At 44.5% G+C, this 23,140-nt stretch overlaps 1 protein-coding gene across 1 annotated transcript in view; it reads left to right on the top strand.

Moving 5' to 3' along the window:
• Positions 1-5,582: 5,582 nt before the first annotated feature.
• Positions 5,583-23,140, top strand: part of celsr3 (cadherin, EGF LAG seven-pass G-type receptor 3) — a 95,109-nt gene continuing 77,551 nt past the window's right edge. The window contains 3 exon segments of the mRNA XM_054608604.1: positions 5,583-7,100; positions 7,472-8,371; positions 8,374-11,290. Of these exon segments, the coding sequence (XP_054464579.1) occupies positions 5,583-7,100; positions 7,472-8,371; positions 8,374-11,290 (5,335 nt within the window).

Raw genomic sequence — 23,140 nt, 5'->3', positions numbered from 1 at the left:
AGGAAAGACAAAGTCAAAAGTCCCATTTGAAAGGTCTTCGCAGCGGGTAGCCGTGGTCCGGAATGAACCAGCTCAATTCACAACATTAGAAAAGCAGCTACCTGCAATGTGCCCTGCATCGTACGGTGGCGTATCTGTTCTTGTTTATATGGCGGATTAGAAATAATATATATTGGATATTACCTATGGCAGCTACATTGGACATTGATGGCAGAATATTTTTCAGCTACCAGAAAGATCAATTTGAGCATCAGGTTTAGTCAGGACCGCCACTTTGCACTGACATGTAAAAATCATACAGGTTATTATTTGCAGAATTGGCAAATAGATAGAACATTTTTCTCCACTGACATGTTAGATATAATAGACCAGAAATGTAACGATAAGTCAAGAAAAAAATCCCTGGCTATCAATCTCTTCTCCTATAACTACAGTCCACAGTTATAAAAGAAGGAATTGAAAAACGTTCTGGGGAATGTAGGAACTACTCACTGAAATAAACAAATACATGCAGGTTGAGGTCAGGCCACTGTGTATGAAGCAGTACATGCATGTCTACAGGGAATCCACACTGGAAATTGAAAATGGTAAACCAGTGATACAAACAGTATCAGCAAGGGTCTGCTGGACGACATCACGTCAGCCTTCATCCCTCCCTCTTTATGAGCAGTGGTGCTGTGAAATAGGTCTAAACCTTCAAAGCCTGTCTCACTTATCCAGTCTTGGGGTTGGTCTGGTTTATATGTACACTTGTCAAGGTTTCAATCAGTAAATGGGAGTTTGATTGCTTGGAATGTAATGATTAAATAGCCTAATGTAATTAGACCTGAATGAGATGGCCTTGGGTTGCTGATGCTTTGGCTGATGTCGATGGACGGACTGTTAGATGCACAAATTTAAGATCAGCGTTTGTTTTTAAAGAATCCGCTTCAGACACTGGCAGTAGGTCTCCATATACGGCTCAACTCTCATTCTAATTACCTCTGTCGTTTTTCCTCCTCTTCACCTCAATCTCACTCTTTAAGCATGTCTGTCTGCGTTTCTTTAACCTTAAGTCATTGTTTCTTGGTTCCTTATCCCATTTTGAGAGTGCAGAAACAGAAAAGTAAAATGTTCTGTGCGTTTTGGATGAAAGTGATGATGCATATTTCCGTATAACAGTAAGCATTTGTTCAGTGAGCAGAGGGATAATATTGATTTCCTATGTTGATAATGCACTTTGTAGCTATGGTTCTACAACATCCAGCTTCATGTTGAAAACTTCCACCTTTCATGTAAAGTCAGCGGGAGCAGATTTAAGTCTCCTGCAGCCAGAAAAAAATCACACCGTCATTTTTCAATTTCCATGTGTTACAGCAGTTACAGTAACTTTCTGCTCCTTCCTCACTCATTTCTCATTTCTCACTCCCACCCCTCCCCTTCTCCAGTCAATCATCACTCACCCTATTTTCCCAGTCTCTCTTTCTCCCGCACTCCCTTCCCATCATCCTCTCTCTCTCTCTCTCTCTCTGTGTCTCCCTCTGATGTCACAGCCCCACAGGGTGCTGTAGTAACTGTCTGTCAGTCAGCTTCGTTTAGTGTTTATAGTCCGTCCAGCCTCTCTGATCCATTATAAATAGCTTTAAGTGGCACAGCAGTCCCTCATCGCTGTCACTCAACACTCTGTCTATTAGACTTCCTACTCAACCTCATTAATCTGACCAGCCACTCAGATTAAAAATAAAGGTGGACATGAAACGGTTACATCCTGAATGCAAATTCCTATTAACTTATTATATTTAAATAAATAAAAAATTGAGAAGAAATAGTCCAATAATAATTCATGTGTATATCTAAGCAGGCATGCTGAATCATTTTGTGAACTTAATTTGAGCAGTGCAGACGAGCAGGGATCAGCCCCAGTCCATTTATGGCAGATTATTATTTGATCTGACCGAATTACTTTGAAGAGTTTTCGAGGGTGAATTTTGGATTTTTCCTCTTAAGGTCTGTGATGTAATCCGACACTGCTTTCCAAAAGTCAAGTATGAATAAGTATGTTGAAAGCTCACGGCACTTATGGTCGTCCCTGATATTTCACCTTCTCGCTTGAAGATACATTCATGTATTTTATTCAACCTTTATTTCAGACACATGGTCCATACAGTACAGATAAAACAACAACAAATAAATACAATGTAATATTGTATTTCTGTTTACTGGTATTGTCTTTACTGTATATTCTGTATAGATTTAAGGTGGCATTTCCAGATCAATTTCTCTTTATTGGGGGGTTCTTCTAGCATTGATAATGAATTACTTATACTGATTCTCTAGAACAACCACTATTCTTCAAAATTGCAAATGAGATTCATGAACATTTGGGGTGACAATCTGAACAATCTCAACAAGTTTCTAAATGGACAAAGACTTTTCACATTTTTACATTATAAGTGTTCCCATTCAGTGTAATTAACCGTCCATCTTCCAGAATAGGAATCAGAATCACTTCATGACAGAAATTTTCCCCAAGCGGATTCACTGCTGTCTGGATGTTACTTCCCCTGATAGACCAAAGACTATTAATATCCCAAAGACTTTCAAGGGCATACACGGATTAAACTAGTTTTCATATTCTGTAATGTCGAGTGGGAATACTCTTCATTTGAAATATGCTGTGTTATTCTCTCTGTTATGTGCACTATGATTAGCGTTAAAGCGGTGGGTTATTGTACCATTTGTTACATTACTTATACATTACACCCCCTAATACAAAAAAAAGGGATTTCTCTGTTACTTTGCCAGAGAAAACAAACACTGTTTGGCACAATAAAATCTTACTTTAAGCAATATTTCCCACTGGAGAAAGCAAAACTTCTCATTTCAGTGGGGGATGTATTAGATATACTGCAGTTTTTCCCTGACTGCATTTCAATCTCACTCCCAGAGAAGAATGAGATTTAATTACTGGCAATGGCGCTCTACAATCACTGGAACTGAAACAGTAATAGCTGAAGAGGGTTAATTTCCCAGTGAGGAACATTATAACATTATACCACTGCCGTTTAGGAGATGTTGGAGGCAAAGCAGCAAGAGGAAAAACCTTGATTCAACTGGATGTATTCAAGTTTTGAACCCCAATGAAGTGCCATTGAATGTGTTTAATTGAACCCCTGTTAGCCTCAGGGGTCACTTTGACCTCTGACCTCTCTGATGGGTGGCGAAGAAAAAGGAAAAGCCCCCTCCTTGGTTGAAAAAGTATGATTACATCTAAAGTATCATTAATGAATGGGTAAACGGAGTCATATCTGTCAGACTGCTTCACACGCTGCCTCGTCACAACTTGTCTAGACGTCCTCACGCTCCCCCGACACGCACCAAATCCTGTTAACGCCGCCGGCCTGCGCCACAATAACCTACATTCTGTTGTAATCACGCTGACTGACTGAGGCGTGTGAGGGTGTTGGAGCAACGCTTGAAAACGGTAACAAATCCTGGTGACAGAGCGCGAGGCTGGAGGGAGGCCGCTGACACCCACAGAGGGGAGAGAGGAAGGGAGGGAGAGCATTTTTTTATTTTGTGCATTCAAATCTTATTTGGAAAAAGGGATCTGTCTTGTGGAACAACATATTGCTGTGGCTGTCCTCCAAGCTCCAGCTCTGAAAAAGAAAAACAGAGGCGGGTATCCAAACAGCCTGGGGCACACATACACTTACAAACTGTGTTGTTGTCATTCACAAAATATAGTTTTAATTGATTTAGTGTTGGCTGCACCTTAACTAAGTGTGCATGATAAACACGATAACATCTTTTTTTCATTGTTGTTTAAGTATACATCAACTAATAGTAAATAATACACTATACACTAAACAATACAGCTTCCATCACAAATAACAATAAGATCAGTACAGTAGCATTGTTGTACAGTATTGTATACAGCTCTATTGTTTGAAGGTTTTTGATTTAGTGCTGATATGGTACCTGAGTTTTGGTATTTATACCAAAATCAATTTTGATCCTGAGACAGGAGTCACGCAAGAGCAGGATTGTGGAGACTGCAGCACTTGGGCTCACATGTGGCTGCTCCTCGGCCTCCCCTGACTGACACGCCTCGTGCATCACGTCCCATCAGCCCCAGGAAGAAATCATGTTCAATTTTAGCCGTGTCATTAGAACACTGTACACCACCCAGCACACACTATGAGCTGGAATGGGAAGATGGTGGTGAGTGAATACTGGAGGAAATATGTAGCCTACATATTTGCATAATTAGATTTATTTTTCCAACAAGTATCAGGAAATGGATCTGCCCGTTTAGCCAAATTAATGTTAAATTGGGATGATTGCTGGATGTGCCTTTAACATGGGAATGAATCCCACTAATCCTACAGAATGATACATGTGGCTCCTTCCATGGCAGAAATATGAACCCCTGTGGGACTGTTACAGCCAATAAACCATAATATAGTTCATCCTTCCACAGAACACATTATTCATATTAGAGTTATAGAATTGGAATTTCTCTGTTTCCCATGATTGTGTGTGTGTGTGCACGTGATTTATGAATTACTCATCGGTGATCATACAGGAGATGACGTCACTTTTACTAGAACTAACCTGACGATTCATAGCTTACGTCACTGGGCTGGATTATTATCTGTGTAGCCTGGTGAGGATGATATCACACAAAAAAAGGACAATCTAGTCCTGCAGCTTATTTATGAAAATAAATAAAATATACACATCATAAGCTTTGCGATAATAAAAGTCAAGATATGCTTTACTAAAATAAACGATGCTGCATTCTGCTTTTTGGTAAAGTTTTTAGGAATTGCCTTTTTCTGCAATTCATGCAAAACATCCCACTGTTGCATTATTTCATTTGAAAAGTCAGAATCTCATTTCTAGGGTGCATGTGCACAGATTGTAAAGCCCTCTGAGGCAAATTTGTAATTTGTGATTCTGGGCTATACAAAATAAACTGAATTGAATTGAATAGGGTCATCTGCAGCAGCATCATTTCTAGGTGTGTCTGAAAATAAAGAAATAAAGAAATAAAATAAAGATAAGAGGTGGCAAACCTGCAGGGCTGTTTGTGAGGATGATACCTCTGCAGATGATGACGGTGTGATTGTGTAAGATCCAGGCTATCCCCTCCGTGGATGTGGATATGGCTGCTGTGCACCGGAGACAACCATTATGAGAGAGGAGGAGAGGGAGGGAGGGAGGGAGGGAAGCAATAGGGGGAGGGGAGGAAACAGGAGAAGGAGGAGAGTGTGATGCTGTGTGTGTGGATGGATGGAGAGCAGCCTACCACCGGAGAGGGGAGTGTGTGAGCCAGTCATCCATCCATCCAGTCAGTCAGTGTGTGAGCCATGTTGGATGTGGATGAACGGGAGGAGAGATGCTGCGCCGCTCCTAACGCTCACACCTCCAGCTCCACGGACCACAGCCGGTAGATGCCAACTCTCCAGGCCGACGGAGAGACGGGGGAGCCTGGGGGAAGGTGTCGGGCGGTGCCGGCGGTCCTGGAACTGGACACCTAGAGAGAGAGAGAGAAAGAGAAAGAGAAAGAATAGGAAGAGGGAGAAAGGAGGGACTAAATGGCTGCACCGCTGCCGGGCTTCACCCCGCTCCTGCTGTCGTCTCTGGCTCTCCTGCTCCTCCTCCTCGGCCCTTTGTTCATCCTCACCCCGGGGACGGTGAGCACAGGAGGGGTTTCCAGCCGGTGCACCCCCGGCCTCAGACACCGGGACGCCGGGGAAGTGAGCCGGGAGGACGCAGAGGAGACGCAGACAGAGGGATGCTCCGGAGCGCAGGGAGGAGAGGACCAGGATGGGTGGAGGGGGACTCTGGCACCATCATCATCACCTCCTCATCCTCATCCTCCTCCCAGCACAGGTATCAGGTCGAGCTCTGATGGCGTCGGCGCAGGAGAGGGAGTGGATGGAGGGAGGATGAGGAGGAAGGGCGTTGTTTCTCCTCCAGCTTCACCTGCTTCCACCTCCTCTCCGGTTCAGAGACGGGCAGTACAAAGGACCAGACGGTGGCCGGCTCCGAGGCCACACCTCACCCAACGTGGAGCCTTTGTGAGGGATGGGAGAGGAGGGAGAGAGGTGAGGAGGCTCTTTGCACTGACACCCAGGCATCTCCACCCCGACAAACATGCCCTCCTCCTGGCCAAGAACCCCTCACTTGGCCCCTCGCCAACCGGTTGCTCTTGTTGCATTCATCCTCCTTCTGGATACAATTCAGTGCACAGAGAGGCTTCACACTACACGCTCACATGTCCTCCCCTTTTCAACAAGAAGTCCAACTACATCGTTTGTCATTTTTCAACTTATTCCTCTCAGGACAGCCTCACACATCACACAGCTCACAGGAGCAGCAGCAACGAGCCCAGGGATGCTGATGAAGGCTCAGCCAGAGAGGACAGGAGGGCTGGTAATTGTTCCCATTTGGGGAGGCACAATGTGATCGATCTCAGCAGCATCAGCGAGGGGGGTGATGATAGCTGTTTGACGGGGTGCATTAGTTGCAGGAGTGGGGGAGATGAAGAGAGCGGGCCGGCAGTGATTAACCCTGGTACATGGGCTCACCGTGAGGGGAAAGCGAGGTATTACCAGGTCAGAATTATGGACAAGAGGAGAGAGGGGAAGGCTGGACGAAGAGGAGGGGTGAACCAAGGCAACAAATGCATTCATTTATCTAATTATCCGGATTACGATTTGGCTTGTCCGACTCTGACGCTCCTGTGTCGGGCTGATAATGAGCTTCCACAGGGGAAATCAGCCACAGCAACCAGGGGGCAGGGCAGCCAAACCCGGGGAGAACGCAGGGAGGTTCCCGGTGGTCGCTTTGGTTGTTTGGGCAGAATAGAAATGGGGGATGGCTGCGGAGCAGGTTTTATGGTCCCGGAGGGAGTCATAGCTCTGAGGAACCACCCCATCCAATCCCCCCCCAGCAGCCTCACAGAGACGCCAGGCCGACGTTTTACATCCAGCAGAAGCGCATCAATCGAATCAAGATCTCCTGGCCTGGTGCTCAATACGCCCACTCACATACAAACAGAGAGTGTAAAGCTATCCCAACCGACCCGTCTCTCTGCTGAGGAAGTGAACGCTGCTCCAGAGAGACAGAGAGAGACAGAGACAGAGAGAGACAGAGACAGAGAGAGAGAGAGACAGAGACAGAGACAGAGACAGAGAGACAGAGACAGAGTCAGAGAGAGACAGAGTCAGAGAGAGACAGAGACAGAGAGAGAGAGAGAGAGAGAGACAGAGAGAGAGAGAGAGACAGAGACAGAGACAGTCAGAGAGAGAGACAGAGACAGAGACAGAGACAGAGACAGAGACAGAGACAGAGTCAGAGAGACAGAGACAGAGACAGAGAGAGAGACAGAGACAGAGTCAGAGACAGAGACAGAGACAGAGACAGAGTGACAGAGACAGAGAGAGAGACTCGCCAGAGACAAGACTTTCCAGAGACAGAGAGAGAGACAGAGTCAGAGTCTGCCGGTGACTCAGGCTTTCTCTCGCCTGCAAACTTTCCTGTTAGATCTCCCGGAGTGTCAGACGCGTCTCTCTCTGCCACAGCCATCACATCACGTCTCCTCTCGCTATTCTCGGATATGAACCTGCCCACGTGGCGTCCCCCCTCCCTGCCCCCTGTGGAGGACGGGGCTCCAGCACCACGGACAGCTCCACGGGACGCTCTGCCCGTGTTTTTGTGGAGAGAATTCAACAGCAACAGTAATAACAACAACGACGAGGAGGAGAACAGGAACAGGAATGGATATAGACATGACTCTGAAATAGACAACCCGGCTCGGCACGGTCCGACACAGCAACAAGACCTGTGGGAGAGCGCACTGCGAGAGATGGTCAAGGTAGGGTGCGCTGACAGCACTTCCACCGACTGTTCAGCCACCGAGCAGGGCGACCATGCACACATGCAATTAAAATCCAGTAAGCAAGCGCCATTAGAGCCCGAAGGTGTCAGACAGTCAGATAGGCGGCAGATGGGGGCCGAGAGAGAAAGGGAGAGGGATGCAGAGAGGGAGGGAGAGGGCTTGGAGGGGTCTGCTGCTGTTGCTGCCGCTGTTGGGGGAGGAAAATTACAGGTGGGGGAGGGCGAGAGAGAGGCGCGGCTGACGGGAGGGAGAGAACCAGGGGGAGAGGAGCAAGAGGAGGAGGAGGAGGAGGAGTGGGAGAGGGTAAAGGGAACAACAAAGGCAAGCCAGGCAGAGGAGAGAGAGGCAGAGGGAGGAGAAGGTCAGGATAGGGGCAGTAGAACCACCACCATCACACAGCCAGAGAGCGAAAGAGGGAAGAAAGAGAGCCGGGCAGATGAAAGCCACGCGGTTGGAGAGGGGGATGAGAGGGGGATGGAGGGGAGGAGGAGAGGCACAGTACAAGGGGAGAGAGGAGCCTGGAACGACTGATAATAGTGGCAGATGATGAAATCGCACAGGGAGAAAGGGGGAGGAAGATTTTGATGCCCTGGCCTCGCTCTCGGCGTGCAGCCAACAGACATCCCCATTTCTCCCAGTATAACTTCCAAGTGCAAATAGCTGAGAACCAGCCACCCGGCACCTCGGTCATTATCATGTCGGCCTCAGACCCAGATGCAGGTGACGCAGGCAGGGTGAGCTACACCATGGCCCCGCTGATGAACAGTCGATCATCTGACTACTTCCACATCCACCCAGACACAGGTATCATCACCAGCACTCAGATTCTAGACAGAGAACACATGGATTTGCATTACTTCCGGGTCACTGCGACAGATCACGGCTCCTCTCGCCTCTCCGGCACCACAATGGTGGCCATTACAGTTTCAGACCGGAACGATCATTCTCCTATATTTGAGCAGACAGAGTACAGGGAGACCATCAGGGAGAACGTAGAGGAGGGGTATCCCATCTTACAGTTGAGAGCGACAGACTTGGACTCCCCATCCAATGCCAATATCCGTTACCGCTTTGTCGGTGACTCGGCTGCAATCGCACGGGCGGCCTTTGAGATTGACCCACGCTCTGGGCTCATAACAACCCGTGGAGCGGTGGACCGGGAAATCAACGAGCACTACACTCTACAGGTGGAAGCCAGTGACCAGGGGAAGGAACCGGGGCCACGCTCCGCCACTGTCAAAGTTTTCATCACTGTTCTGGATGAAAATGACAATGTGCCACAGTTCAGTGAAAAGCGCTACGTCGTAGCAGTGAAGGAGGATGTACGGCCTCACTCTGAGATCCTCCGCGTGAGTGCCACAGACCAGGACAAGGACAGCAACGCCGCTGTTCACTATAACATCATCAGTGGTAACAGCCGTGGGCAGTTTTCCATCGACAGTGTCACCGGGGAGATCCATGTTGTGGCACCGCTAGACTATGAGTCCGAACGGGAGTATACGCTCCGTGTTCGTGCACAGGACAACGGCCGGCCCCCTCTGTCCAACAACACCGGCATTGTGAGTGTGCAGGTGACTGATGTCAATGACAACCCTCCCATCTTTGTCTCCACACCATTCCAGGCGTCTGTGCTCGAGAGCGCCCCTGTTGGTAGTTCCATCCTCCACATTCAGGCCATTGATACCGATTCTAGTGATAACGCTCGTCTGGAGTACAGGTTGACTGGCACCAGCTCCGACACACCATTCAACATCAATTCTGCTACAGGCTGGGTCACTGTGAGCTCCATTCTTGACCGAGAATCTGTGGAGCACTTTTTCTTTGGCGTGGAGGCCAGGGATTATGGCATGCCGCCTCTTTCTGCGACAGCCAGTGTTACAATTACCGTGATGGATGTCAATGACAACCGCCCTGAGTTCCTGCAAAAGGAGTACTATTCTCGCCTGAATGAGGATGCGTCGGTTGGTACCAGTGTAGTGACTGTCACGGCTGTGGACCGAGATGTCAACAGTGCCGTGACCTATCAGATAACAGGAGGAAACACCAGAAACCGCTTTGCCATCAGCACAGCAGGAGGGGCTGGACTTCTCTCGTTAGCTCTCCCGTTGGACTACAAACAGGAGCGCCGTTACGTTCTTACAGTCACCGCCTCAGACAGAACACTCCACGACACCTGCCAGGTGCACATCAACATAACAGATGCCAACACTCATCGGCCTGTTTTCCAGAGCGCCCACTACTCTATTAGCGTGAATGAGGACCGACCACCTGGGAGCACTGTGGTTGTGATAAGCGCCACAGATGATGACGTTGGTGAAAATGCTCGAATCACATACTTCCTCGAGGACAATATTCCACAATTCCGCATCGACACCTCCACAGGGGCTATAACACTCCAGGCAGAGCTCGACTATGAGGACCAGATGACCTACACTTTGGCTATAACAGCCAAAGACAACGGCATACCACAGAAAGCGGACACTACATATGTTGAGGTGAACGTGAATGATGTGAACGACAATGCACCTCAGTTCATCAGCCCCAGATATCAGGGGACAGTGAGCGAAGACGCTCCACCTTTCACCAGCGTCCTCCAAATCTCAGCCACTGACCGCGACGCACACGCTAATGGCCGTGTTCAGTACACCTTCCAAAATGGCGAAGACGGGGATGGAGACTTCACCATTGAACCTACATCTGGCATTGTCCGAACTGTTCGCCGCTTGGACCGCGAGAGCGTGCCATTCTACGAGCTGACGGCCTATGCTGTGGACCGAGGCGTGCCCCCTCAGCGAACCCCCGTCCACATCCAGGTGACAGTCCTCGACGTCAACGACAACGCCCCTGTCTTTCCCGCTGATGACTTTGAGGTTCTAGTGAAGGAAAACAGTGCAGTGGGCTCTGTGGTGGCCCAGATCACAGCCACCGACCCGGATGAAGGTGCCAACGCTCAGATCATGTACCAAATCGTGGAGGGCAACATCCCTGAGATCTTTCAGATGGACATCTTCTCAGGGGAGCTCACTTCACTCATTGATCTTGACTATGAGGCCCGTAATGAGTATGTCATCGTAGTCCAGGCCACCTCAGCACCTCTAGTCAGCCGGGCGACTGTCCGCATCCGGTTGGTGGACCAGAACGACAACCGGCCCACTCTGCAGGACTTCCAAATCATTTTCAACAACTTCGTGTCTAACCGGTCCAACAGTTTCCCCAGCGGCGTGATTGGGAGAGTACCCGCCCACGACCCGGATGTGTCAGACAGGCTGTACTACACCATCGACCGAGGGAACGAGCTTCACCTGCTGCTCCTGAATCACACCAGCGGAGAGATCCGACTGAGCCGAAAACTGGATAACAACAGGCCGCTGGTGGCTCCCATGCTGATCACTGTCACAGGTAAGAGAGCGTGGAGGGAAACATGTGAGGGAGGGTGTGTGTGTGTGTGTGTGTGTGTGTGTGTGTGTGTGTGTGTGTGTGTGTGTGTGTGTGTGTGTGTTGTCAGTTCAGATTCCCCTGTAGCTTTCTTCACTGTAACAAATCCTGTGAAGATAAGGCCCCAGACTCTACAGGTTTAAATGTTAGTGAAAAAGGGGAGTGAGCATTGCTTCTACCTTCTTTTGTCTCTTTTTCTGGACTTGTGTGAAGGACTGAGGGATTAACTTAAAAGTGGGAGAAAATTAGATTTGTCACCTGTGACTCAAGCATCTTCTACATGTGCCCGAGTCCCTTAAGGAGAAGGCTCTGGGGAGAAATTGTGTGTTGTGAGGGAAACATAAACCATGACAGAGCTGACAGAGCTAGATTTACCTGAGAGCATGGGAGGTAAACATTAAGCAGATTGATGCTCGTCGGCATAGCAGAGTTTCACTTTGTGGAAGAGGTGAGAAGTGTGCCAGAAAAGGATGACGAGAGAGAAAGTGTGTGCGATGCTGGGTGTGGATTCTATGTGAGAAAACGTGACAGCAGATATCACGGAAGGGAGTAAACGTGTGTGAGAAGAGATTAATATTTGAAGGCACTCCTGAAAATGTGAGATAACTGACTATAATTATTAGTGGGCTTCTCATATCAAATTTGCATCAGTCTGCATGTTGTCAGTTTATGAGATATGCTATTGCCAGCTATTGGTGTAAGCAGGTATTTTTATCTCCAGCTTGGCGAGACATTTTTGCTGTTGGAAAAAGAACTGTGTAGTTATAAGCAATGATTGGTATTGCAGTACCACCCAAGCAGTTTGATTGACATGTGGTCTGAGTGCAGTCCAAGTTGACATTTTAAAATTAATGAAAATATAGCAGGGAAACAAGGAAGCAAACAAGTCTGACTGGCAGACCCAAATGCTATCACTTGCTGTTTAATGGCATCAATACTTCCTTCATTTGATTTATTAGGACAGTGAGCGGCCAATCTTAAAAGTACATGGTCCATTAGTATAAAGAGAAACGCACTTTGATTTCCCAGGAAAATGGCCACTTATCTTAACTGACTTGCTTGTCCATTATGTTGATCACGTCATGCAGTGAGAAGCATTGTTAACTCTACAAATATGTCTTGGCTCTATATTGAATTACTATTTTAAGCTGCTTTGTCTAATACACAAGAATATAATATTAATATTTTCTTGAAGTTCTATCTTGAAAATATATTTATTTAAAAAATAAGTCGATTTTATTCAAATGAGTATTTATGTGTATTTTGATGTTTATTTGTTTGCATTTCCCGGCTAAGATAAAGACATCCTATAAGCGCTATGTGCTTCTGTCACTGATCAAAGCCTCAGAAACCCAATAAGGAAAAGAAAGAAGAGCGTTGTTTTTCGCTTTGACGTCCTGGTTAGTGATGCGTTTGTATTCCGGCTCGGGAGTGTCTGTGACCTGCTACCCTATTTACACAGCTTTCATACCACTCACTGGTGACGACGTAGGCTTATACATATTCAGTTTGGTGTCTTCATTTTGATGTCATTCGTGAGTGAAGTGAATGACGGAGTGAGTGAGCGAGTAGTTAAGTTTGTGACTGAATGCGTAACGTACGTTTGAGTGAGTGAGACCAATATGAAGGGAGTGAATGAGTAAATGAAAGAGCAGGTGACTGAGAATATGAGTGAGTGAGTGAGTGAGTTTAAATAACACTACATTACAAAAGGAATTATTAAGTTAACCGGTGATCAAATGACAGAGTTGATAAACGAGTGTGTGAGAAAATTGGTGAATGGGTGAATGATAGAGAAAGTGACTGAGTGAATGAGCAAGTGATTAGTGCAGGGGTTTAAAGTTAGAGCATGGGATCACATTTATTTTAGAGGGAGTGAGGGAGTGAGTGAGGGAGTGAGGGAGTGGGGAGTGAGGGAGTGAGTGAGGGGAGGGAGGGAGTGAGGGAGTGAGAGTGAGCAATCAGGCAACCTAACACGTGTGTGTTTACCATAAACGGTTTGTATGAATGTGCCAGCCTTCGTCTCTATCTGCCTCCAATGTGCATTCAGTTGGATTCATCCCGACGTGCAGATTCATTTCCAATTTCAGAAAGTATTTTACTCTCTCTCTCTCTCCCTCCCTCTCTCTCTCTCTCCATCGCTCCAGGATTTGACAGTTATGAGATTATAATGAAACAACAGTCAGCCGGAGTCATGCTCGGAGCAAAAGCTGTCACTTTCATTGTGTGCTGTGTGTTATCTGTGACTACCCGTCCCTCCTCTTCCCCATCACTTTCTTTTCCTCTCCTTTATTCTAGCCGTCCTCAAATGTATGGATGAATTCTTGACATTGTCATTTTTTCACTCCTTGAATTTCTCTCTTCTTCTTTTTTATCATCCTTCCTTCCATTTGTTTCTTTTCCCTTCTGCTTTTTTTCCGGTCCTGTAGTTCCTTTTCCATTTACTTTGTCTCTCTCTTCTCCTTCTCTCAGCTCCTCGGCCTTTACCTTGTGAAGCCTATTATTTTTCAATGCCTCTCTCTCTCTCTCTCTCTCTCTCTCTCTCTCTCTCTCTCTCTCTCTCTCTCTCTCTCTTTCTCTCTCTCCTCTTTCCCTTCTTCTGTATTCAGTAATCCATCCTCCTGTCCTCCGACTCTTCTCTCTCCCTCAACACTTCCCTTTAATCCTCACATAACTCTCATGGGCTGTGTCTCTTCCATGGCGTATTCTTTTCAACTCTGCTCCTCCTCCTCTCCTCTTTTCTGCTCTCCTCCCTCCTTATTTCCTCCCTGTGTGTGTGTGTGTGTGTGTGTGTGTGTGTGTGTGTGTGTGTGTGTGTGTGTGTGTGTGTGTGTGTGTGTGTGTTGCTCCCGTGCCTGAATGTGTTTTTTACTCCTGTGTGTGTTTGAACAGTGTTTTCTAGTAGCCGAGTTTTCTGTGTGAGTGTGTTATTGTGAATGGTTTGTGTTTGAACATAGCAGTCCGGTGCACATGTGTGTTTGTCATTGTGTTCATAAGTGTGTGTTTGTGTGTGTGTGTACTCTCAGGTGGCTCAAAGCACGGCACTTGAGAGTATTCATGCCTTTTCGATGAATAATATCTGTGCATGCCAGAGAGTGCCGGGACTACACCGCTTTATGTCTTGCTTTCTTACTTCCTCGGTCTTCCACACTTTGTTCTCTCTCTCTCTTCTCTCTTTCTCTCCCATTTCCCTCCCTCTCTCCTACTCTCTATCTCTTTTCCATTCTCGAAGCTCCAGATTATTGATGCTCAGGATAGTTCCCATATTTACGGTGCACAGAGATTAAACGCTGCATCCGTGCTTGTGTTGCCAGCAGTTTAAGCACACACGGACACACACATTTACATTTGCACGCATGAAACTGGCTTTAGGGTCAGTTAGTTAAGGCAAGTGATGGAAAAAAAATGTAATTTCAGTTTGGCACCCCGAACAGCATCAGCTCAAGGTGCCCTTGAGCAAAGCAAACCCCACTTGCTCCAGTGGCCAGCAGCAAAGATTGTGGTTGTACTGGCAAACTCCCAGTTGTGAATGTGTAGAGCAGTTTAAATGAGGAGCAGGGCTTTGCTGGAAAAAAAACACGAGCCGAACTAACATGACCTGAAACCGCAATTTCAAACATAGCATGTGTTCAAATGGCCTTTTTTAACAGCGGACATTTGGACGTTACAGCAGGAAAAGTGTTGGTTTTAGTAATAAAATGATTAATGGGTGAATGACAATTAGCTGCTTTAGTTTCAGGGTCCTGGTACTCACTGTCACACTGTCAAGACTTACTGGGACACTTGAATCAGTAATGTTATGAGTAACACCTGTGTCTTTCCTACTAGTCAAAGTGTGTGCTGTGAAAAGGCCCGTTGCTATTCCTAAAGTCGTTTGAAAGAAAAACCTATTTGGTGTCAAGACATTTGTCTCAATCTTCTGTTTTCTGTTTGAGAAATACATACTACACCTAACGCAAAATGATTTTTCTTTGGCAGTAGCTAACAACCTTTTGACACAAAAAATGGCTTTTGATGTCATGACCTTTGCCACAAATCTCAGTCATTTTAGTTTTCATCCTAATTACCAACATCTATGAAACCCCCAAATACTGTTAATGTCCACCAGTTAGTGTGGACACAAATATGATTTAACCTGTTTGGATCTCTGCTCTCACTCTGGTGCTGCTTGCATACTGTATCAAAGTGCTGATTGACAGACTTTTTCCATAAGACAGACAGGTCTCCTAATTGGTCATTATCCTGACATGGCACACCTGTGTAGCAGTGTGTCTGATTATGATTAGGTTTGATGTTTAGTTAAAGATGCTTAAATAACATTTTTTGGACCACATAAGAGAAGAAGAACTGCATTACAAGCTGCAACACGACAAATAGTTGCTTTTTCTCACGTCCGGTTATGTTTGTGTCCACCTGATGTTGTCTAACTTCCATCTGTATGTTGCTGGGCAGGTTGTGTGCAGTGGGATAATTAGAGCTTATTTTATTTGAAAACAGCTGTCAAGGAAACTGGGTTGATGAGAGCTCTGGGACTGAACCAAACAGTGACCATTCTGTAGAAATACAACACTATAGTAAAAGAGGCTATAAAGCTCCATAGAGCTGCAGAGCTGGTGATATATTTTTATGGTTTTGTCGCTGTGAGCACACGTAGTTCTTCTTAATTTGAAGTATTTTGCTTAACGGCGCTATAAAGAATCAAGGTAAAATGTGGTAATCATAAATAACAATTTCTCATTTGTAAATGCTCTTCCATGCATGTCAATGGAAGGGTGTGCATCCTGAAAATCAGTTAATACAACTGACTACCAAGATGTATTAACTTTGGCAAACTATACATGCAGATGCCTTTTCTTTCATGATTTAGCTTTAATAGCTCTGTGTGTGCTAGGGATTCTGGGAGTTTAGATGGTATTGAGAATAAGGACACATCACCAATACATTTAAACCGGCTTACTAGTTGTTGTAATTGTTGAGGCAACTGTAAGCGAACTGTGACTCAGGTCAGTGCACCATGAATACACTTACAGTACATATAGGTCATTGCGCTGATGTTAACAAGAAGCCTACCAATGCATTATGGGTGAGTACGCTGATCCTGTGTGTGTAAGGCAGCTAATGCATTTACATGTGGGTCATCTCAGAAAGGTCAGCACCCAAGAGTGTTACACTATGAATTAATCTCATTTTAGACAATAATGTGATTCTTTTTACCAAATATTACAAGACTGGATATAAAACGAGGCGGGAGTACAGTGTGTGTTATCTCTTGTTTTACGGCCACAGATGATGTCACCCTTAGAAACAATCATTTGTGTATTTCTATGTATCTATTGCCTTTCTTTTAGATTCCATGTATTTATTGTCTACAGTTAAAAAAGAGAATAACACATTTCAAATATGCAGAAAAAGAAAAAGAGAGCTGAACCCAAACATTACTGTCATGAACCACTTTAAATGGTTTGCCTCCTGAACCCTCCGATAGCCCCACAGGCTACACCACCCAAACAAAGTGTTTTCTTTATAATAGCCCGTTGAAATGCGCCATCTGTGTTTACCACCCGTCAACTATTGCTCTGTATTGATTTGACTTGTCAGAGGTTGGAGGGCCTGCAACAGCTTTAGAGAGAGAGAGAAAGAAAGATAACTTCAATGTTTTTGCCCGTGGTGATGATACAAATGCATTCTCATACATATATTTTACAGGCCAGTACACAATGCTCAGCACTCCACAGGCTTAATATTGTCTACTGTAGTGAATATATGTTTTAATAGCTTACAACAATGTACAGCTCTAATCTAATTAGTTTTACAGATTCATTTTATTTCATGGTATTTTATCTCTATACTGTTTCTACAGCTTCTAATGCATCCAATAATTTATATAACTTTCCAAAACTGACATTGACATTGTATTTGGGGGTGAGTAAGTAAGCAGCGATTGAACTTCTCTCTAGCTCTCTTTCTTTATTCTTTACCTAACTTTTTTTAAGTCACTTTTCACTTGTACAACCCTATGAATGCCTTCCAGGAATGTCTGTATGAAAATGTGTGCCATATTTAAACAATAATCGCCTTTTGCTCGTCACATAACAACTATAAACAGAAGGCAATTTGATGGGGAATGAGGAGGGATACTATCCTTATTCTTAGCAAAATAACGAAATCCCCCTTGTTAACCTGCCAATCCCTCCTCTCGACCCCTGAGTAGCAGAGGGGTTGTTGAGTTGAATATGTTCGTCCCTAGCCTGATCATTGATCCTTTACCTGACTAAGTTAGAATATACGGCCATGACCATGACTCTAAAATATCAACAGCCTAACTGTTCTGTGCATTAATAAATCCATTGCAATAATTCCATTGTCCGTGGTGCTGAAGTAGCAGACGGCTTTGCAATTACAATTTTTTTCGTCTTTCAACGTGGTTTTCTAGCATAACCCGACCCTTACTGTTTCCTCTATGGGTGGTGTATCGCTGGTGTGCGTCACAACACCATACATACTGACTATAAACTTACAAGATCTTTACGGAGGATAAAACCATTTGAATGAGTAGTACAAACCCGCCCCAAACCCACAGCATAAGGAGCACACAGCACTTACCACAGGTTAACTTAGCAACCACGATGACCTATACAGTACATACGGGCTAACCACGATGTAATAAAACTTTTACCCGGCCATTAGAATCCATTAGACATACACTCTACATCTTCGACCTGTCAGGGTCACATTGCATCTTCCACCCATCAGGAGCTAAATGGTTCAGGAAGAGCAGAGGAGGATGTGGAGTTTGACACAGTTCAGCACAGAGAGCCAGATGGCAGCTTTCTTTACTGGGCAGTTAGTGTTCTGTAACCATTACACCGGCACTGGGAGAAAACCTGTGACCCCCACAGGTGTTAACCAGTATTTGTCCTCTCTATCATGTCTTACAGTCACTGTTGTAATAGCAGATATTGAGCAACAAGGGGTTAGTATGACAACTTAATGTTATATATAGTTATCACCAGACCCAGTGTCTGTTTAAAGCTTTCTGTGCAAGGACATTAATCTGGTTTTCTGCAAAGGATTTACGCTCACTGAAGGCCAGAGACATTAGGTGGTGGGTTGGTTGGAGGACCATGTCTGTCTAACACTATAACATCGTCACATAGTTAAGTACGTGTCAACTCAAAGCTTGTGTTGAAAAGAAAGTGCTCTGTTCCCACAGCTTAAGTACATGGCTTCTGTTATTTCATGCAAATGGATAAGACAATTATCTTTTTTCCCTGGGACTTAAAGAGAGGAATCAGAGTGACAGTTCCTGATAATGTGTCTGTTTCTCAGCTTTCATTTATCCAGGTTTTGTTAGATTTGCACTCAGTTCTCTTTTACTGTAAATGCAAAGTTACCTTGCATTCACACAGCTGTGCACATCCCCATCTGGGAGCTGCCCTGTACGAATACCGGCCATTTGATTATCCCTTCTCAAGGATAACATGTGGCTTGAGTGGCAGGATGACTGCTGGGAAATAATAATAATAGATAAATAGGCAGCATTATGCACAGGGGAATACCATGACAGGGAAAATTCCGACATGCTGGGCTCCCATGAGTGAATATTTCCAGAGAGTTGAGAGCGTAGCAAATGTGTGTTCCCTGCTGAGGAATTTGTAGTTGGACAGGGAAGCCAAAGCTCCTGTGATCTGCTTCTCACACCGGTTTTTTTTTTTTCGTGGTCGCCTACATTCTTTCTCAGTTGACATGAAAAGTGTGTGCGCTTCAAACCTTTAAATAAAACTACCTCATTATACAAATAATGATTGGTGATAAGTGTGAGTTACAGTAACAAACTGCTGTGGATTAACCCTCTGTGATGGGGAATCGATTATCTTATCTTAGTTTTGCTCCATTAAGTGTCACTGAGGCTTTTTATGTTAACAGACCCATGCGTTTCTTTTCATATTTTTATAATTAAAAAAAAGCTTTCTCACTTATGACTCCCCAGTTTCTCAGGAAGCACAACACAAAGTTCCCCACACTGCTCTTCTGTATCCTGAGAGAGAAAGTCATAAAACTTGCCGTACATATCACTAAGTTGAGTTACACAAGCTGTTTATGGTGTCTGCCTTGATGTTATATTCAGCCTGCGTAATTTATTAAACTTAGGGCCAAGTTCAAATGTCAAACTCTTTGCAGCAGAAGGTTACAGAGTCTTTTTACAATCTACCTCTCTCTAATTTGCTGGAACTGTAGCTTTTAATGAATGTTTGTGATTAAACAAAAGTGGTGAATAATTAAATGTCACACACACGGAAAAAGTGAATGCATCTTTTTTCCCCCACTGTCTTCCTCTGCTACGCTCCGGCAACTTGCTGAATGTCTTTGTACTTTGCCTGTGTCTTTAATTAGGAAGGCTGACATTTATCCATTACGTTCTGTTTCCTGTTAGCAGTCCGAAACACACATTGCTGGACAAAATTTTAAAATACCAAGTACAGGGTAAAAATTCAGATTGAGACAACGGCAACGGAATTATGTGAAATACTGCTTCTGGAACACACTCATGCTATTAGGCATTAAGACACCAGGACATTATTCACATTTAATAAAAATGAAATTCCCTTTTTATCTTTAATTATCAATTATCTGCAACTTAAGGACATTTGATCAAGACTCAGCACAACTTTATCTGCAAGCAAATTATATTTTATAATGCCACAGTAGTATTGCTTTACAGTAATCTTAAGAAATAATTTAAAAAAAACCACATAAGAACATCAAGTGAATCACCTACAAACAGCGTTTATTACCCAAAGGCCAGGTCTCCTAACCTTTCAGACATATGAGAGCCAAATGCTAAATGGCAATTGGAAATATAAGTGTTCATGAATAGCATTTTAGTGATTTGTTTGTGATGGTCTGAAGATGGGAGGACTGAGAGACACAATGGAGGAACATGAGGAAAGATCATCAGCAGACTGGAACTTCCATGCTATGTTTAGCGATGTGTCATCAATAAATAATTACCCCATTAGTTCTACAACATTAACATGATTACAGTAAACACACGGGATCAACACAGACAGTGTTTCTGCCTCTGTGTTGCATTTTAGCTGCGAGACAGCTAAAACAGTCTGGATTGACGAGTCTGTTGAAGTTTGTTGGATTGCTTTTTAAGACTGTAATGCACTGCAACGCTAAAAAAACACGCTGCTCAGGTCAATCATTAGTTTGATAATGTGGTGCATCATAATCCCCATTATCACATTCTTTTTGTCAGTGTGAACTGTGTAGTGCAGGAAAAGTGACATGTCTTTCATCTGCTGCTGATGTTAACTGGTAGTTAAGTGCTGCTGCTGAAGTTCTGTCTCTATTTAGGTCTGCTTGTGTCGACCACATTTAGGATCGGGTCTCATTATCCTCAGATCTTTTGGATCGGATCTGACTGATCTTTGGAGCCTTTCAGATCGGCTCTCATTTCTTGTCTTGTTTTGAATTGAGCCCAAATGAGTCATCTAATATGGAAACAATGGTTTGCTTTACTTTACATTACAGCTGCACTATTATGCTGCCCCACAAGAGCAAGTGTGTAGAAAATGTAGATTTGGAATCTTTTCAGGCATCCTGGCAGTGATAGGAGCGATGGAGGCTTCTACACACCCTGCCTCAGGTGCAGGAGTTTGAATGAATTACCAGAGAGAATGTTCAGCCGACAATGTAATGCCCAAAAATACCAAATTATTTAACTGAAAAACGACCACAGCAGAAAAGGTGGAGCCCTGTCTTTTTATGCATGAAAATAAGTAAAAGCGTAGCTCTGCTTTTTCCCTCACTAATGTGACGTCTCTGTGGTTGTACATTTGAGAGAAAGACTAACCAGCAGCAGCAGCACAGCACAAACAAAGGCAGATGCAAGATGGAGGATGATGGCTTCTGCAGCAAACAGCTGCAAACAGATGTCACGTCTGCATGTCAAAGAGGTCAGAGTGTGGATTTGTGTTATTTATCCATACAGTAGACACGAGGGTGTGTTTAAATGTGATACGAGCTCAAAGTGAGAGTGTTTGCATGAGAGAGGCTTTTTGTGTTCAGTGTGTGTGTTTATCTAGTTTTAACGTCAAGGATTAGTGCTTCTGTAAAAGAGTGGTTTAAACCATTATGTTTCTCTGGCTGCTGTGTGTGTGTGTGTGTGTGTGTGTGTGTGTGTGTGTGTGTGTGTGTGTGTGTGTGTGTGTGTGTGTGTGTGTGTGTGTGTGTGTGTGTGTGTGTGTGTGTGTGTGTGTGTGTGTGTGTGTGTGTGTTGCGTTGCTTTTTTACTCTGTTCTCCTTTGCACTGAGTATAATGAGTGCCCAGACCTCAGGGGTAGAAAAGCTTTAAAAAACAAACTGAGAGCAGAAATCAGCTGGGCCTTGGTTGTGTGTGTGTGTGTGTGTGTGTGTGTGTGTGTGTGTGTGTGTGTGTGTGTGTGTGTGTGTGTGTGTGTGTGTGTGTGTGTGTGTGTGTGTGTGTGCGCGCTTTGCAATGATGCATACACAATATTGTAAACGCTTGTGTTATTTGACAGGCATTTGGCCTGCCTCCCTTAGCAGCTATCCATTTATTCACTTGTTTGTACTTATTTTTGAGGTGCCATTTTGGCTGTTTACCGTTTCACATTCTCTCTGGGAGTTGCAGTCTTATTTCCAGGCATCAGACGGTCCTTTGTGTGCTCGGTTTACAACCTGAAACATTTATTTTTGTGTGTGTGTGTTTAAAAAACGGCAGCTTTGGTTCAGTGGCTTCTGTACCTATTTATTTTCCTGACCTTCGGGCAACTTCCACTGCTGAAACATAAAAAATAATCACACTTTTTGTTACTCAAGGTTTTGGATATTCAACCTGCTCATGTATCCTATTAGGACTTTTCGAGCACGATGAACACAGAGGAGAAGCAGGAAAAGGCCAAACAAAGGGTTTTGACAACACAGTGTGAAATGGGATTTAAACCCATGTGATTGTGGATACACGGACTGGGAACTAATGGGCTGAAGGCACCGTGACGGTCTTTAGTGTGTCTCAGAGTAGCAACATACAGCTTTTGTCCAGTCTAAATCCAATTTTACTGTTTTGGGGTTTTGCATGCTGGTTGAAATATATCTCCCCTTTTGGGCTTAAAAAGAAAATCCCAACTCCTTATAGCACAAAGAGTGCATACAGTCTGAGTCAGGCTCTTAACCAATGTCAAGGCCGTGAGTGAATTGCTGAACTGTTTAGGGATTTGAACCTCTGACCCCAGCAGTGTTAGCCTTTACAATGAATAATAAAAGAAAATACATGCCAAATGTTCCCCTTTCAAAACACATTTTAAATTGACAAGAATCCCTATTGTGAAGATTTTAACTGTTAATGCAAAACTTGCACAATGGATATTCAAGGTTTTCCTCCCACAGTAACAGTGGGATTTGAACACTGGAGACATTTGAATTCTGAAACTGAATAGATTAAAGAGCAGGTTACTTTTACAGCGAGCTGCACATCCTCTGAGGCCTCAAGGCGAATGTCTAGTGACTGACTGAAACGTGTTAGAGCTGATATGATAGACCGCCCTCAAACGCCCTTTTTTATCTTCATCAAACATCTCACCAACATCTGCAGTGCGTTTTTAATTTGTTCCCACATCTGTGCGCCCTGTTTCCCTTTTCTCTGAGGTTTACATGGACAGCACATTAAAAACATTTCTTGGTGGCCTTTTTTAAACTCAATTTAGTCATTTTGAAAACTTGATTTGTGTAGCTGCTGTGTCCCCGAGCAGGACACCAAGAAGCTTCCGCAACATTTTCTTGTCTTAA

Source organism: Anoplopoma fimbria, chromosome 12 (assembly GCF_027596085.1).
Source record: "Anoplopoma fimbria isolate UVic2021 breed Golden Eagle Sablefish chromosome 12, Afim_UVic_2022, whole genome shotgun sequence".
NCBI classification, from domain to species: Eukaryota; Metazoa; Chordata; class Actinopteri; order Perciformes; family Anoplopomatidae; genus Anoplopoma; species Anoplopoma fimbria.
The sequence above is the reverse complement of the archived record's forward strand: the minus strand, read 5'-3'. Positions and strand labels throughout refer to the sequence as shown.